At 45.7% G+C, this 17,693-nt stretch overlaps 3 protein-coding genes across 6 annotated transcripts; 1 reads left to right on the top strand and 2 right to left on the bottom strand.

Annotated features, from left to right (window-relative positions):
- Nucleotides 1-458: 458 nt before the first annotated feature.
- Nucleotides 459-4,690, top strand: Osi4 (Osiris 4). The gene is made up of 4 exons (XM_018002208.2): nt 459-1,286; nt 1,760-2,102; nt 2,168-2,469; nt 4,264-4,690. Exons 1-4 carry the CDS (start codon nt 809-811, stop codon nt 4,329-4,331), a joined length of 1,191 nt encoding a protein of 396 aa, XP_017857697.1. The 5' UTR covers nt 459-808; the 3' UTR covers nt 4,332-4,690.
- Osi3 (Osiris 3) lies at nt 4,685-6,577 on the bottom strand. Its single transcript, XM_018002881.2, has 3 exons — nt 6,224-6,577; nt 5,703-5,878; nt 4,685-5,639 (listed from the first exon to the last, which is right to left on the bottom strand). Exons 1-3 carry the CDS (start codon nt 6,314-6,316, stop codon nt 5,060-5,062), a joined length of 849 nt encoding a protein of 282 aa, XP_017858370.1. The 5' UTR covers nt 6,317-6,577; the 3' UTR covers nt 4,685-5,059.
- A 2,456-nt stretch (nt 6,578-9,033) lies between these two features.
- Osi2 (DUF1676 domain-containing protein Osi2) lies at nt 9,034-15,879 on the bottom strand. 4 transcript variants are annotated; one of them, XM_018001235.2, is made up of 5 exons: nt 15,737-15,879; nt 10,274-10,652; nt 10,066-10,212; nt 9,764-9,900; nt 9,034-9,701 (listed from the first exon to the last, which is right to left on the bottom strand). In XM_018001235.2, the coding sequence occupies exons 2-5, from the start codon at nt 10,648-10,650 to the stop codon at nt 9,157-9,159; spliced, it is 1,206 nt and encodes a 401-aa protein (XP_017856724.1). In that variant the 5' UTR covers nt 10,651-10,652; nt 15,737-15,879; the 3' UTR covers nt 9,034-9,156. The 4 variants fall into 4 exon arrangements, with proteins under 4 accessions (XP_017856724.1, XP_089326646.1, XP_089326635.1 ...); XM_089470520.1 differs by lacking the exon at nt 15,737-15,879 and adding an exon at nt 11,130-11,214; XM_089470509.1 differs by lacking the exon at nt 15,737-15,879 and adding an exon at nt 10,985-11,007.
- Nucleotides 15,880-17,693: the final 1,814 nt, after the last annotated feature.

Below are 17,693 nucleotides of genomic sequence, written 5' to 3' on the forward strand. Positions count from 1 at the left end.
TTAGCATTTTTTTAAATAAGTACTTACATACATAGTTGCTTATAGGAAACCCCTCTGTGATCTTAGTTTAAATTACTGGGCAGTATTAATTTAAATTTATTTTGGAAACGATTTTATTCATTTATTATTATTATTATTATCATTATTATTATTATTATTATTAATAATATTATTATTATTGTTATTATCATTATTATTATTATTATTTATATTATTATTATGATTATTTATATTTAAAACATTAAATATTATTATTTTATTATTATTAAAATTTTTAAATCAATTATTTATTTATTTATTATTTCTCAGTCTCGCAGCTCTCCAATTTTCCGTGCACTCTTCGGTTTTGCACCACTGTGCATGGCATGTCTAGCTGCTTCGATTGGTGGTGCCGCCCGCTGAGCGATGGCCGTCACTCAGCTGCTTGTCTTGAAATCAAAACTGTAGCAAAGTGGTTCACAGAATAATACGCCTAGGCATAGCAGAGAAGCCGACGCCAACGTCGCTGGTCCGTGGATGCTGCTGCTGCTGCTGCTCTGTTGCCGCTGCTGCTGCAGTGGCTGTGGCAAACAATAAAACTGAGTTGCATGCAACAGCAAGTAATTAGTGTTTATATCGGCGTGTTGCAACGCGCTGCAGCAGCTGCCAACTACTCGGAAGAATATCCATATGAAGGATACGCCGCGTACTCGTTCGCGTCCTCGTCCTAATCCTGTTTAGTGTTTCTCTATAAATTTGAGTGCTGTGCTGTGCTGGCCAACTGCTAGCTTAGATAAAGTCCGTTGCATCGATAAATAGACGCGCAATAATGTTGCACTACATCGCTGCCAGCTGCGCGTTGGTGGCGCTTCTGTGCGCGACACCAACCTCTGCGGCAATCCACAAGCGTAGCGGAGCCCGTGCTGCCAATACGGTGGCCACTGAGCCAGAGGCGACGCCCACGCAAAAGCCGCCTGCAGAGAATACGGATCTGCTGGATAAGCTGAGCTGGAAGTGCGCCAACAATGCCAGCTGCCTGCACGGCGTGGCCAATGGCATTATGTCCTCGTACCGCCGCGGCGAGACGATTAAGCTGGGTCTCTTCGATCTGGTTAAGCTGCCGCCGCTGGACGAGGCGCACAAGCACAAGTGGGGCACTGGGCGCGGTATGTCCAGCTTCATGGACTTTATCAGCGGCAATGCAATTCGAGTGCCCGTGGGTCCGATGGTGTTCAGTGTGCAGCGGGCGGAGGATGACAGCGACTACATTGAAGTGGCGCTGTTGAAGAAGGCGTCGAGTGGCACAGGTAATGGTCCTTGGTGCGCCTGATTGATCTGTACCTAATTGGCAGCTTGTGCGGTCACTTAACTCCGATTGGCATCCAAAAAACATGTGCTGCTCAATTGGAGTACATTTCGTTCGGCGTATTTGGGATTAGTTGTTATGCAGCCCGCATCCATCAGCCAGTTGGCCTAAGGCGACAGACTGGTTCGTACCTTCGGGCAGCATTTGTCAAATGCCTAACCTTGGCAGGACCTCTGGCGCATATAAATGGCCCCGCGGCCAGTAGGCCTGCTGCTCCAGCAGCCATTATTTATATTCATTAGGTGTGATGCTCGTTGAAACATCAATCATATCAGAACGCTCCAATTCAATCCAGTCCAAACTACTATTATCCCATACCCACACACACACACAAATACACACAGACAAACACACATCGTGCTACATTAAAGCCATAAAGCTTAAAACGTGTCCTGCTTCCATAAATTTGTACAGGACGTCTGCAGGGCAACGGCGGCGGTGGCGGCGGACTGCTCGGCGGTGGTGGAGGTGGCGGACTGCTCGGCGGTGGCGGCGGCGGTGGCGGTGGCCTGCTGAGCGGTGGTGACGAGGGCGGCGGTGGCCTGCTCGGTGGACGTCGCCGTCACCAGCATCAGGACAAGAAGCAATTCCAAATGTATATACCCATGTATCTGGCCGCCACAACCTTTGGCTGGACCATGGTGGCTGCCAAGGCGGTGGGTTTGCTGACCCTTAAGGCTCTAATCCTGTCGAAAATTGCCTTTGTCGTCGCAGCCATCGTGCTGATCAAGAAACTAATGGACAATGCCAGTGAAAAGTGAGTCGACGGCATCATAATCATCAGCACCTGCTTCAGAGCACAAACCCAATCTCCATTTGCAGAATGATGTACCAGTTCCCGGAGCACACGCCCTACATGATGCCCTACGGCATGGACTACCCCATGCACTCGCCCGATATCTCGCCAGAGATGTTCCCCAGTGCCCTGCATCAACTGGCTGTCGCCGGCGGTGGCCAGATGCCGCATCCGGGCCATCCCGGCCTGGAGAGCATGACCGCTGAGAGCCACTTGCAGTCACAGGTCGCCAGCGATGGCAGCAACAACACCAATCCGCTGGCCGCCCTCGGCGCGTATGGCGGCCTGGGGCATAAGATAAAACGTGAGGACTCTTGGATAGCGAAGAGTAAGTGCATTGTGTGCGGCGTCATAAAGCAGCCTTACCCTTGTTTCAGATAGCCAGGCCCACGTGGCCTCTGCGCTCTGGTAGATCGCCAGGCCAACGCCTCTGGCACACTTCTGGCCAGATCGATGCCAGTACGCTCGCCGTGGCCGCAGCCGTGGCCGAGGCGAGCGTTGAGGCAGACGATGAAGAGGATGGGGATGATTTCTGAGTAGTGTATATATTTTAGCTTTTGCTTTCGCACAGTTGTTGAATGCTTTGTGTTGGGCTGTTTTGGTAATACCCTATATGAGTACTAGATGATCAGCACTGCACTCTCATTAGGTAAAGGAGTTACTTTGGGCGATGTTTTCAAACCTTTAAGACTTTTCAAATTGTATATATCTTATCGTATGTGTCTAGTATTGAATGCACTGTGACTGACGGTTTGAGGGATAAAGAATGAATCAGAAATTTTATTACTCTATTAAGAAATCTATCAAGAAATCTTTTAAAGAGAAACCTGTTTGCATCATATGCATTTCTATATTCTTTATATGAACCAATAGCTGGTAAAGTGATAATAGATTATATGCTAGACTGATTTAATAGATAGTTAGTTAGGTGAGTTTAACGAGTGGAGCTGAGTGAATGAAACCTAAAAAATGTAAGATGTGATATGTGATATATTCCTTAATAAAAAGGGGATTGGATTGGCATTTATTAAACTAAATTATTTATTACACACGTTTTGGTTTCATATCTTCAGCAATCTAAATCTATACCATTTAGTCATCTTTAGTTAGTACATACTTCATAGGAGTCGTTTCATTTTCTTTTTTTTTATTTCTTTGATTTAAAGTCGATAGCCGTTTCAGTAGGTCTTGATGATGCTAGCCTGCGGGACCTAACAGATCTTGAAGCTGCAGTATTAAGAGTCATCTCGAGTCATTATTTTATATGCTACACATTTTATACAATAATTTCCAAATTGCTGGGATGTTTGAGATCTCATAAAATCATCTATTTCATAGATATTGCGTATCACAAAGGTACAGCTTAAACTTTTCCATGCAACACTTTTAATGTAGCTCTTGCAGTGAATAAAACCGGCCCATTTCATATTAGATCGGACTCACATTTGGCCAGCAAATATCACAGATGACAGCATATGAAACTGAAAGCTGAAAATCCACTCACTAATTGTTAAGAATGCCTTTGACGAACGTACCTGAAGTGCTTTTTGGCTTTTTGCATCTGCTTTGAGACCATTTTGGGCCAATTTGGGGCTGCAATATTGCGTGGGCCTCCACAACTTGTTGCACGTTCATTCAGTTGGCACAATATTGGAATATGCACTACCTACTGCTTATTAGATTGCAAATTTGTAAGCGGACAGACAGTCCATACTGAGCGGAGCACGTTCCAAAGTTTTCCAATAAGTCGTATCACTGTTTGCTGAAAGTTTCGGTTTGAGCCACACAAAGGGGGACTAAAGTCAATGCTGCCAGCGTTTTGTTTCCACTTAATTCAACAAAGCCGCAATTAAAACAAGCACAAACACACACACACATAGACTATCTCTCTCTCACACATACACACACACACACACACAGAACTCTCTCTGGACATATATTAAATCGCTGCATACTTTGCGGCTGCACGTAAAGCAAGCACACAAGCGGGCTATCAAGAGGAGAGTGGAAAGTTTTGGCTAGTGATTGCAAACTTATTTCGTACTTCGAAGAACAATTTATGAAACCAGCTAGAAAGTGCTTGGCCAGTGAGCGTTGGTACTGATAAGTGTATTCGTTGCAGCCACGGCGGCCCGACGACCCCTCATCTACAACTACGTGCAGCCGCAGTTGCCCTTCTACCGCCCGTAGGGGCTGGGCTTAGGCCGATTCGTGCAGCTCTTGGCCCCTACCGCAACCAAAGACCGTGGGACGACAGTGTGGAGGAGAAGGTGAGGAGGTTCTGCTGCCATAACAAATGAACATCTGATGCCCGGCAAACGAGGAGTGCTCTAAGCTGCTTAATTAACATAATTAACTTATTTATTTATTGCTCTTGTTTATTTATCAAATTGTTCATAGTTTAGAGTTAGGTCTAGCACACACACACTTAGTTGAAAATACCTGAAACTAGCAAACAAAAATGCTACAAAAACTAAAAAAAAAAAAAAAAAATGAAACGAGATATAATTAATAAAAATGAAGAGCGAAAATTGTCTCGAAAATTGTAATTCTGTGTATTTTAAATGTATTTTATTTAACGTTGAATATTTAATTAACATATTTAAATAAATAAATAAATATATGTAAATATAAACATAAATAAATAAAGTACAAGTAGTGTGAAAGAAAGTAAAGTTCAAGCATCTAAAACGCAATTAAAAAGAAATTACAAAGTAAAGTAAGACAGAACGTGAGAGCGAGATAGCATCATGAAAAGAGAAAACGTGATTACAACTATAATGAGAAAAGCGCGGCCCCCACTTTATAAATGCAACATTAATGAAAAGCTTCGCATTATTTGGTAGTGCAATTATTTGTTTCTTAATTGTGTTTTGTTTTTTCTTTCACTGTTGTTGTTGTTGTTGTTTAGCATTCTCTTATTGCGCCACCTTGTCGGGCTGCTGCGCACTGTAGGCCATCTCCTGCGCCTCCTGGGCCATTATGTGCGCCGGCACCTGAGCCAAGCCCTCCACAAAGCCATCAAGAGCGCGCGCCCACCCAGAGCTGTAGCTGTCGTGATGCGCTGGCACCTCCACAATGGTCTTCTTTTGCGAGAGCAGCTTCTTCAGGGATATGATCACGGCCAGCAGCAGCGCTATTTTGGACACAATCAACGCTTTGCCCGCGAGCAGGAAGAGACCCTTCAGCAGGATGGCGCCCACCATGCCCGTCTTGGCCGCCATCATCATTAGGACGGGGCCCATGTTCTTCATTTTGCCGCGCCCCTCCTCCAGCGCCTCGATGGGACGCACCGAGACGCCAACGTTGAGGCTGCCCTTGGGGCCGCTGCTCAGCACAAAGTCCGCATTGTCCGAGAACTTGTAGCGCAGTGTGCGCGAGCGAACGAAGCGCCACAGCTTGTTGGCTATCAGCAGGCCGTAGGACTCCTCGTCCGAGTCCATGGCGCGGGCCAACAGCAGCTCGTCCTCGCTGTCATCTGGTACGTCGGGCACAGCTCTAATTGGAGCACAATCAAATTGAGAGAGTTTAGTGTAGATAGCTCGCTGCTGCGACACTCACCTGTTGCGCGAGACCCTGAAGTTCTCGCTCAAATCAATGCTCGACTTCTTAAAGAGGCGATCCAGAAAGATGACCGTCTTGAGCATACTGCAGGAGTGGTTATCGTTCTGGATGCACTTCTCGTTCAGCTTAATCATGGCCTGCTCCTCCTCCTTGCCAACATAATCGCCGGTTATCTGGAAAGGAGCAGTAATGGCATTAGCCAGCGGCTACTGAGTTGGGAGCAGCTGCTGCCGGCCGATAAAAATATCCAAGCAATAATTATTTGACCCATTTCTTGGCCGAGTGCAAACAAAGGTTTGACATTAATGGGCTGCAGTCCTGGGGCCATGTTTGGAAATTGATAAGATTTCGGGACCGAACGCATGGGCTATCGGCTCAAGCCAGGATATTCGCCAGGATATTCGCAATGCCTGGACTGGACAGTGATTTTTCACTCTTATCGCTGGCAGCCGCTCTACTTCCCTTTCGTTTGCTCTTAGCATGTCGAGGGGGCAAGTGCAAAACTTGTTTGACCTTACCGAGTTGTCACTTCCGTTCTGGGTGGGCGTGGCACGTGCTGTGGCAAGGACAAGCGCCATGCCCAGCAGCGTGTAGAAAGTAAATGTTTGCATCTTGTTGTAAATGCTGTCGCTGTTGCTTAGTTAGCTTCTCTGTTATCTTTACTTGTTTCTGTTATTTCACTGTATACAATATTCGATTGTGTGTTTCACAAATGTCCTTGGTACTCGAGCACACACACACACACGCACTTATATATACACACGCGCACAGCACTTGGCGGAAGCGTCTACGCTTGGCTCGAATGTCGCGTCGACTGTTCAGCGGTTACTGTTGACATCGTCGTCTTATAAGAAAACCTAATGCGAATTTTCCGCCAGCGATTCCGATTTTATATGAAAAGCGGCCAAAAGCGACGCAAACACAATGCAGGCCGAAGCCAGCGTCGGCGTCGTCGTCGACGTTTGTTTTTGCAGCGTCAAACTAGTCGCAGGCTAAGTGTAAGTGCTGTCTATGTGTGTGTGTGTGTTTGTGTGTGTGGAGTGTATTTCTGTCCCAAACTCACAACAAAAGCTGCAAATGAGACTGGGACTTGTTTAGCCAGTTCAAGGAAATTCTAAGCTGGCGCTGTCTATGGCCCCAAGTCAAGCGAAGCACTGAGTCGGCCAATTGACTTTGCTTACGTTCTGCAGCTGCTTTTGCTGACTTTGTTTTTGTTTTCTTTCGTTGGCTTTGCCAAAACAATGCGACTGAAAGTAAACAACAGACCCAATTCCCAACAACAAACAGGCCAATTTTCCCACAGACCCTCGGCAGTGCCACACGAAGCATTGTGGTCGGGGACTCTGTGGCATGTTGCATGGTAGCGTGAAAACAATTTAGTTTGCATCAATTAAGCCACATGTGATCGGGGCTTTGGCCACAGATCTGTATGTGCTCATAACTCAAAGGGAAAGTCGGGCTAGAGCTGCTCACCCACATCCTGCGACAGGTGCATATTATCAAGTTCAAGTTCAGAGCTCAGGCAACAAATGGATGTTTGGCTTCAAATCAACTTAAGGTAGGGCACAATTTATGGCCCTAGTGGTCGACTGGTTGTTTTAAGGGTTCGTGCTTGGCCCACTAATTGAATCAATTTGGCTATCATACGCTAGCTGAATTAATGCACACACTGCAAATTGGCCGACAAACAGCAGCAACAACAACAAGAGCAACAAATCAAAGAGAGCTGCGAGGCGGGCTAAGTAGGCTAACATGAGCCACAAAACGGCCGCTCCACAAAATGTGGCACGCCACGACGAAAGTGGTTGGCAGTGGGGCGCAGAAACCGCTACACGATCTTTCCATAAACCGTTGTGCTACTGCTGCTGCGTGGTCCCAAATCAAACCGCACCAAAATCAAAAACATTGCGTCCGCCTGAGTCAGTTGGCCCCAGCCTCTTCCAGCGCTGCACCTCCTGCACCTGGCTGCCGTCGGCCCCTGGCAGAGTCATAACAATTTCTCAAGTGCTGCCGCTTTCTATCGAAAAATGTGGTCCACTCGCCTGAACTGACGCTGTCGTCGACGAAACGCCAGTGTTGTCACCAGTCACCAGGCGGCGAGGACAGACGCCGCTGGCCGAGCAGGAGCGGGGGGAGTGTGGACAGTTTTGCGGTTTTGGCATTGACTTTGAACTGCCAACACCATGGTCAAGACCACGCCAAGCGAGGTTTCATTCAGAAAAAGCTCAAGCTGGCAATTAATTTTATATAAATGAAAACAATTCATAAACGCGCGGCATAGCTAAGAATACCTGTCTTACCTGCCAACTAAACACTACCTTTAAGTGGTCGCACAATAGTATTTAAACATATTTTTGTAGCTCGTAACAAGCGTAGGTTTCTCAGTTGCAGAGCAAACAGAAAACGTTTAGAGTTGTTGCCATTTTAATGGAATCAATTAGGCCAAAGTCCAGAGTACACAAATCGCCCGAAGCTTCAGCCATTTTCTTTGGCCAATTGGGAATTCTTTCCTAAAGTAAAATGCAATTTATACTAGAGTCAATTATATTATAATTATATATATTCATATTGAATGTATTAGCTGGAGTGTTTCAAATTGCTATGAATACCTAGAGAAAGGCTCAAACTGTTCAAAAGAAATGAGTAGAGCAATAGGAAATAATCAATCTATAGAGAAACTGACATTAACCTCATAAATAAATATTTAAAAAAATTTATGTATATTAAAATTGTGGTATCTTACATTCACTCCTTTGCTCATGCTTTAATCTTCCTTAACGAGTATTTATTGCTACAAAGTCCGAGTCAAGTCGAGAAGATTAATGATCCGAATCTGAGCTGGATTTGTGTGCCCAAGCCCTAAAAATCAAATATGGGTCAGCTATAAATATGGCCGGTAATCAAATGAAGGCAGCCAGTCCTTCAGCTACCTTTGGTAGGGAAAATTGGAAACTCTTATGGTTTCTCTTGTTTATTGTGGCTTCCAGAGGCAAACATTGATGGCGGCCCTCGTTAAAGAAAAGCAAGATTAAACACGCCAGGCCACTTTTCCTTTGCGCTGGCCGTCAATTTCTCGCCTTGGCATTTCATTGCCTTAATTAAATGCTGCATTTTATCTGTGGCAGCTCCAAACTCAGCCACAGCCAATGCGAGCGAAGAGTGCGGCTGCAGGGGCTCAGGTACGGCAGATACACGCGCACATTTGGAGAAACACTGAATTGTGAAATTTTCTATCGCTAATTAGTGCACCCCTTCGATTGGCGCAGCGGCGGGCACGCCCACTCAACCCAGTCAACCCACTGAGTCTAGTCAACCCACTCAAACGGCGTTTGCTTTGAACTTAACATTGGACTTTTATTTACAGTTAGAGCAATAAATATTCTTATAGGAATGCAGTGCCGAGGGCGCGAAAATAAATAACAAAGCGACCTGGTCTAGACCGAAACATCCTTTAACTCTTCTGTGGCGTCGCCTGCGGCTCGGCAGCGATATCCTTGCCAGTGTTGCGTCCATAGTAGCCATTGTAGGCGGCGTCATGCGAATCGCCGAAGCTAATGGAGTTGCCGCCCACCTGGCCCTGGATCGGCTCCTGGCCCTGGTAGCTCTTGCTGTAGTAGTCGCTGTAGGGCTTGGCAAACGAAGGCTCCGGGCGGTAGTAGGGGCCGGGTGCGCCGTGGCCGCCATGGCCGCCCTCGTAGTGCTCATGATGGTGATAGTAGGTGGCAGCGCCCACGCCTTGGGGCGTGTACTCGGGGAAAGCGGGCTTGCCGCCAAAAAGGCTGGACAGGCCACCGCCAAAGGCGCCTCCAACACCACCTGGCGGGCGGCAGAGCTTGAAGTAGGCGAACAGGCCCGGCAGAATGATGGCGGCGAGGCCCAGAATCTTCTTCAGACCCGCAATGCCCAGGATGAAGGGCAGGAAGAGCAGCAGCTTCAGCTTGAATATCTTCAGCACCAGCAGCAGGGGAATAATCATCTTCTTCAACTTCTTGCGAGCTGCAGGACGAAAGTCAGAGTTAGTCTACACCGAAAACCAAAAGTGAGACCGAGTCACTTACAGAAGTGTCCGGCGCGTTTGTTCTCAATGACATCCAGTTCGTCGTCAATGTCATTGCCTATGAAGCGCGCCTCGTAGCGGCCGGCTTCGGTGAGCTCCTCGGGCCACTCCAGCTCCAGCGCAGTGGACTTGATGAATCTGCGGCACAGGAAAAGAATGTGGTCAAAAAAGAGCGAATATACTTTATGCATAAGTTGCTAAGTTCCTAAAAAGTTTCTGGCGAGTCAATTAAGAGAGCCGCGACCCACATTAATTAGCAAAACTTGAAGTCATTTGACTAATTGTCTGCCCATTACGACCTACCGTTCGGCGCGGCGTAGAGCGTATTTCACCAGCAGATTCCAGTCGTCGTCCTCGGAGCGCGGCTCCTCGGAGTACTCGAAGGGTTCCTGCAGCAGCGAGCGCTGCTGTGTCTCAGGCAGCCGCACGACGCGCGCAAAGTCCGAGAGACTGTGGAGGGGAGGCAAGAGGTGAGCACGAATCGTTTTTATTGATGGGAGGCAATCCCTACCGATACTGATCCTTGTAGAAAATCTCATCGAACGTGTTGAGCGCCTGCGTCTTGAAACACTCGGCCAGGTCGCCGCTCAAGCAGTTGCTGTTGGTGCGCGCCAAATAGGGATCGTTGTCGTTGCCCAAGCCGAAGATGCTCAAAATCGAGGAGCGACCACGCTCCTCGCCCGGCTGCGCCACCTGCTGTGGCTGCTGCTGGAACTGCAGCGTCTGTTGCTGTTGTTGTTGTTGTTGCTGTTGCTGCGACTGCGGCGCATAGATCTGTTGGATGTTGTTGGACGACTGCTGGTCGGGCAGTCGCAGCCCCTCGGCGGCCACGAGGCTGATGCCGCAGCAAGACACGATGGTCAGCAAGGCGAGCGCTCTCATTGTCATGGCTAAAAGACAGAAAATTTCAGGCGCATTAGCCGAATGGCCCATAAAAACCACATAAAAGCACAAAACAAAAAAGTAAAAAAAAAAACAAAAACACTTTTCGGCCAATTGAGTCGGGACCGGTCAATCGATGTTTTCTCTGCGATTGGTTTGACGGCTCTGAAGCTGCGCGCTGCAAGCGGAGCTCAGCTGAGGGGCTTGAGACAAAAGTTATGAGTTATACGTGTGTGTGCGTATGGGTGTGTATGTGTGTGTGTGCGATGCTTAGCTCTTTTTTGGCAACTTTAATGCTCATTGTTTGTTCAGTGGTCGAGCTGATTGGCTTTTAGCTAACGTGGGCTCGGCTCCCGGCTCCCAACTGACACAGTTTGAAGAAGCGGCCGGTGTATCGCGTTTGTCACGGCCATTGGCGAAGCTTTTGGCAGCCGCAGTTGGGGCCCAACTTTTGCAGTTATTTGCGCACACGTAATAACTCTCACTTTCCAGCAAAGCGCTGCGTTTACAGCTAACAGTGCCCGCGGTGCTCGCTCGAGCCGATAGGCGAGCTTTCTGTGGCTTTGGCGCCGAGCACTAACCAAAATTTTGAACTCTGCTTACGGCCCAAAGTGAAATGCAATCAAACCGGTTTTTATTTATTTTTTGTTAGGTTGAGTTTGCTTTTTTTGTGGGTTATTTTTGTGGCCACTTAACCCTTTGTCCGCAACGAGCTGGCCAAAGCAACTGCACGTAATTGAAATTGTGTTAAATTTACAAAGCGCAAGGCTAATCAACTGCAAACAGGAAAAGCTGGATCGAATTACCGAAAACTCAATGCCCTTCAATATATGTCATTTAGGATAAGAATCTATATGGTATATAATCTATATGGTATATAATATTTGACAGAATGTACTTTCATTATTATTATAAATTTTTTCTTTTTTTTAAATAATATTTTAATAAAAAAAAATCAATATTTTATCTTTAGTAAAGTCAAATGAATTATGGTCTCTAAGACACTGGTACAGAACGCAACTACATTCAAGGCAAAAGTATTGCTTTCTTTCGGGCGGTGCTTAAAAGTCACTTCTCATTTATATTCCTATCTCAAATATGCTTTTAATTTTCATTAAAATATGTCTTGTATTATTCCAAGCTATGCATGTTTAATTTTCTTTTAGGTCAGCGTGTCAGAGAAGCCCGTTGCGAATAAATAAATATAAAAAGAAAACCAAAACCAGAAGGTTAGGTGTTATATAAAAATTCGAATTGTGTTGTTAAGGTACTAAACTTGCATTGTACAGATTCTGCGCTTAAAATATACATATATACAAAAAAAAAAAAAAAAAAAACCCAACCCAATCCAAAACTCAATAAGCGCTATAAAATAAATTGCTCTTTGATCCAGGTATGACTGGAAATTAAGCAAAAATGTGCACAGTAAAAAAATGTGGCACAAAGCATGCGTTATATTATGTGCTGTGTCCACAGGAATGCTGCAGAGCATACATAATGGAAAATGTTGTTGCATATGCGAGCAGTTGCTCGTTTACTTTTTTTTTATTTTGACAGCGAATCGATCGATTCCCTATTATGCCATAATACGTCAACGGAAGTATTCTGTCGTGTTACCGTTCGGGCGGGAGAAGTTTGCAGTTTAATCAATGCATCCCAGCACAAAGGAAAGCGATTGAATGGAATTTGATACTTGGAAACGAAAAAAAAAAACTGTGCAACGTAAGCTGCATTATGGCAAAGGGCAATATTTATGGCAACATTAATGGGGGCGCACAAAAGTAGGCAACGGACTGGAAACTTTCAGCGAAACTTGAAATATTCTGCACCAGCCGCAAAGTATGCAGCATTTTTTGCGTTATGACCACTCTAATGACCCCCATTGGGATGGGGTATGGCAGTAAATCTGTATTTGATTTAAAGTGTGTTTTGAATAAATTAAATGGCTGTTGCCATTAAATTTAAATTAAGTGCCTCTCACACAAGCTCCCAACTAATTTCTATAAATGATTGCGTGGAGACACTATAAAAATATATGGATATGCCTGCTACCCAGCTTTCAGACCATCACGAAATAATAACAGCGTTGGCGGAGTGGCGGTATTGGTCAGGACAGCTCTTCGCCATTTTCCTCAAAGAGTCACTGAAACCCGTAACATACAAATGTCATCTGTAAAAGTAGCTACGGCCCTGGGAGACGTGGAGTTCAGCGCTATTTACTGCCCACCAAGGGTGAGGATTGACGAAATGCATTTCATCAACACACTTCGTGCTTGCGGCCAAAGGTATTTAGTTGGTGGCGATTGGAATGCCCGCCATTGGTTGTGGGGAGACACATACAACTCACCGAGGGGACGCGAACTAGCAGAAGCCATCTCCGTTACTGGCTCTAGGATCCTTGCTACTGGATCGCCAACCAGGTATCCATATGTGCTTCACCACACACCGTCCTGCATAGACTTTGCCCTGTATCATGGAATACCGGATTTTCGAGTAAGCATAACTCAGAGCTGGGATCTGGACTCGGATCATCTGGCTTTAGTCATTAATATTGAGACAGAAGGCATAAACGTTAACGCAAATCGCTCTCTAATAACCAGACACACAAACCTGCTCGTCTTTAGGCAACATTTAGAGAGCTCGATTCAGCTAAACACTACTCTAAACTCTGGTGAAGATATTGAGATGGCTGTCAATAGCTTCACTGAGAGCATTTATACGGCTGCTGCTGCATCAACACCTTCTGAGCCCCAGTTAGGTTCCAACTATGGAATTCGACTAACAAGAGAGGCCAGGGATCTTTTGTTGCAAAAAAGAAGACTTCGTAGACGCGCAATCAGAACGCAGGACCCATGGGACCGAATCTTATGGAACCGGGCTGCTAGGCAACTACGAAATGTATTGAGAGAACTTCGAAGCAACTTCTTTGAGCAGAAGCTGGCTTCTTTGGATTATACAGTTGATGCTGGATATTCGCTTTGGAAGTGTACCAAGTCACTTAAGAGACAACCGTTTAGGCAGGTACCAATCCGGTGTCCTAGCGGTGATCTAGCTAAGAACGAAGAGGAGCAAGCGAATTCGTTTGCGAAGCATCTAGAAGCCAGGTTCACACCCTATGAATTTGCCACTGCTGATCAGATCGAAGAGACCACTGATAGTCTACAGACACCTCTACAAATGTCCTTACCCATTAGGGCAGTTAGGGTTGAGGAAATTGCTGAAGTCATAAAGTCCTTGCCGAATAAGAAAGCACCTGGTTATGACAGACTGAGCAATGCAACGCTAAAAGCCCTCCCTACTCGGGCGATCATCTTCATAGCTTTAATATTTAATGCTATGCTGAGGGTGGAATTCTTTCCTAAGCAATGGAAGATGGCAGCGATTGTAATGATCCACAAACCAGGAAAGCCAGAGGATGACCCAGAATCGTACCGCCCAATAAGTCTGCTGTCGTCACTTTCCAAAGTATGGGAGAGACTTATTGCCAATCGACTTGGCAATATCATCAGTGAACGTCATATCTTACCGGACCATCAGTTTGGCTTTAGAGAAGGACACGGAACTGTGGAGCAGGTTCACCGGTTGACGAGGCACATCCTTCAGGCATTTGATGACATGGAATACTGCAACGCAGTTTTTGTCGATATGCAGCAAGCATTTGATAGGGTCTGGCATACAGGGCTTCTCAGCAAAATCAAAAACCTCTTCCCAGCACCTTACTTCGGGATTCTACGATCGTATCTGGAGGGTCGGCAATTTATTGTCAGAGTACGGAACACATACTCGACTCCTTGCCAAATGAGAGCTGGAGTTCCTCAGGGCAGCGTATTAGGGCCGCTGCTTTACTCCATTTACACGGCCGACCTACCCTCCCCTAGCGTGCGCCACATGGAGAATCCTGGCAAAGCCCTTCTCGCTACTTACGCAGACGATATAGCGGTGCTCTACAGCTCAAAATGTCCCACTGAGGCTGCGAATGGAGTGGAGAGCTACCTAAACACACTAGTAGCATGGTGCAAAAGATGGAACATGAAGATTAACCCACGCAAGACCACCAACACTTGCTTCACCCTAAAAACCTTCATCAGCCACACCCCGCCTATACGTTTAGATGGCGAAACACTTGATCAACCTTCGCAGGCAAAGTACCTTGGCATCACCCTTGACAAGCGTCTAACATTTGGTCCTCATCTTAAGGCAGTGGCTAGGAGATGTGGGCAACGCATGCAACAACTGCGGTGGCTGCTCAACAGACGCAGCACCATGTCACTCAGAGCTAAGAGAGCGGTTTATGTCCACTGTATAGCCCCAATTTGGCTCTACGGTGTGCAGATTTGGGGAATATGCGCAAAATCAAACTATAAACGCATACAGGTCCTGCAAAATCGTGTATTGCGGCAAATTACAAACTGCCCATGGTATGTGCGTGGCTCAACTCTACATCGAGATCTGAAACTGTTTACTGTGGAGGAACAGATTGGGAGACACACTAGTCGATATAGTGACAGACTGGCTAGACACCGGAGCAGACTAGCGAGAAGATTGCTTCCTGCGAGACCACTAAGGCGATTAAAACGCTTGGGTTTTGCCAAAAATATGAGATAAGTCGTTTAGGGATACTTGTAAATATATATTTGTAAGTCCTCCTGAATACATCAGAAGGTTAGGTGTTATATAAAAATTCGAATTGTGTTGTTAAGGTACTAAACTTGCATTGTACAGATTCAGCGCTTAAAATATACATATATACAAAATTAAAAAAATATTGTGATGGCTCCATTTGTTTGGCTTTCGGATTAGCATCAACCATTGAAGGTCAATGAAATGTTGTAGACATCAGCGTTGCCAAAACATATGCAAATAGCAGATGTTGCTCAATTTATTTGTAATCATGCGTTCAGCTTGAAAACCGAGATACCTATATGGGAATGTTTATGAATCGCCTTTTGTAGCACACACTCTTCATGTTTACTTTATGCCTTTTTCCATGTCACTTTTCTTTTCTTTTTGCTTTTTCTTTCGCATATTGCATAACACGTCGCACTTCATTTCACTTCACTTTTGTTTTGTTTTCCGTTGTGGTCTGCTTTACCTTTTGCTGCTTCCTATAAACACTTGGGTTTGTTGTCTTTATCCTTAACGGCTTACTTGAGTCTTCAGACCCGGTGTTTTAGCTGGCTCTGAAGCGACTGTGCTGCTGCCGTTGCTCGGCAAAGATTTTATATGAAATGCGAGAAGTGTCGAGAAATAGGTGCAAGCAAAAACGTTGCTTTTTTTTTGTGCCTCAAGTCAACGCACAAACACAGACACAAACACATACGCAACGAAACAATGGGCCAGAGCAGAGCTGAGGCCCAGACACCAGCGCAAATCTACAATGCGGATAGCTGAGAGGCACTCGCCCGATCAAGCGGCCATTCATGATGATGTTAAAGAGCCGAAGACGTCAACACGCTCGCACTTGCGGTAGGTTGGGGTTTGGCTAAGCGATGTAGGTCTGTGGGCTGCGGCGTCAACGACTTCGTCGTCCGGCTGGCCGCGCGTCGCGAGCGCCTTGAGAAATCCCCAAAATTATTGTGGCGCACGTCGAGGCCTTGGGTCAAATTCGAGTTTAATTTCAAGAGCCGATGACTCACCATGCGGATCAGCGGGAAAACGTACGTCACAGCCACAGCCACAGATTATGTAATGCTGAGCACAGGTAATAATCACTTTTACTGTTCGAGCCAACTTGCGACTTGGCTGCGACTGAGTCCCGCCCACGAAACTGGGGGACAGCGCTCAATTTAAAGTCATGGCAAAATGTGAACAAACTGCTTGCAGCCACACAAAAAGTTGGGATTTACCCGCATGCAGCTGAGGCTGCAGCGTACCAATCTTTATTTTCGGTTTTTGCGTGCTCCGGCTGCTGTGTGAGCCAATTTATGCTTTCAGGAAAGCCCCCGAGAAACCAAAACTCTGATTAAATTGGGAAATTCCCACTTCAGCTGGCGTTTCTATTCCATGCGCCTTTCTGTTTGCCTCCCGTCAACGAGGGAGTTCTGCAGAGAAAATTACACTTATACGACACAGTGTCTAGGCAGAGCCGGGGCAGTAATTACCATTTGGACACAAACGCAACTCGAACGTTTCCTAGTCTGTGGGCCTGTGACAGTCATGATGCGGATTGGACAGCTCTGGCAGCTGCCATGTTGCTTAGCTTCACTTGTCATCCAATTAGCCAATGCTCTGGCAAATCGCACATTCCAGAACTGACAGATATTAAAGAATACTTAAGTGGCAGATCTGTCTACCCGGCCATGAAATCTTCATTGTAAGATTCATGTGAATCGTAGCTTAAAACATAATATTATTCGCTTCAGTTAATTCAGATTTCATACGAATTCATTGAATAAATAAATACATTTGTAGGTCAGGCAATCAATTTTAAAGCATTTCCATGAAGCCATTCGAAAGCATAAATAGGGCCAGACATACCCATTACCCAAAGGAGCAGCACTGTAGGTGCTTACCAAGAATTGCGTCTATTGGTTAAGGCAACACACATTCACACCTATCATACACCTCGCCATCAGTGTAGGGTATAATTAGATGTGCAGAACCGTGCTCACATTGCATGCTAGTTCACCCTTCCAGCGTGGCCAGCAAACTCTTTCAAGCGGAAATCAGCTGTCAGGCACATACGACTGCATAAAGGGCAGAAGCTCAGTAACAAAAGAAAATTGCAAAAATATGTTTAGTGTGGTATAATAAACAAGTCTTTCTATGTATATTCTTATTATGCAAGAGAAACTCTTAAGGAGTGAAAAATGAAGAGAAAGAGATGGAGAAACGAATGAAAACAGTGTGTGCTAGCTTATTCTATTCAATAGAATACGTCCAATTAAAGCATGAACTGATATATTTTCGTTTCCAGTAATAGACATAATACACAAGTAGGATACACACGCACACTCAACCAAAGATACATTTACAGCGAGGGTGGAGCTAATTAAAATGACTCTTGGGGCAGACTGGCAGATTGTTAAATTATTAGTTTTTTCTCATCA

Source organism: Drosophila arizonae, chromosome 2, assembly GCF_054131065.1.
Source record: "Drosophila arizonae isolate 15081-1271.41 chromosome 2, UAZ_ARI_1.0, whole genome shotgun sequence".
Lineage (NCBI taxonomy): Eukaryota > Metazoa > Arthropoda > Insecta > Diptera > Drosophilidae > Drosophila > Drosophila arizonae.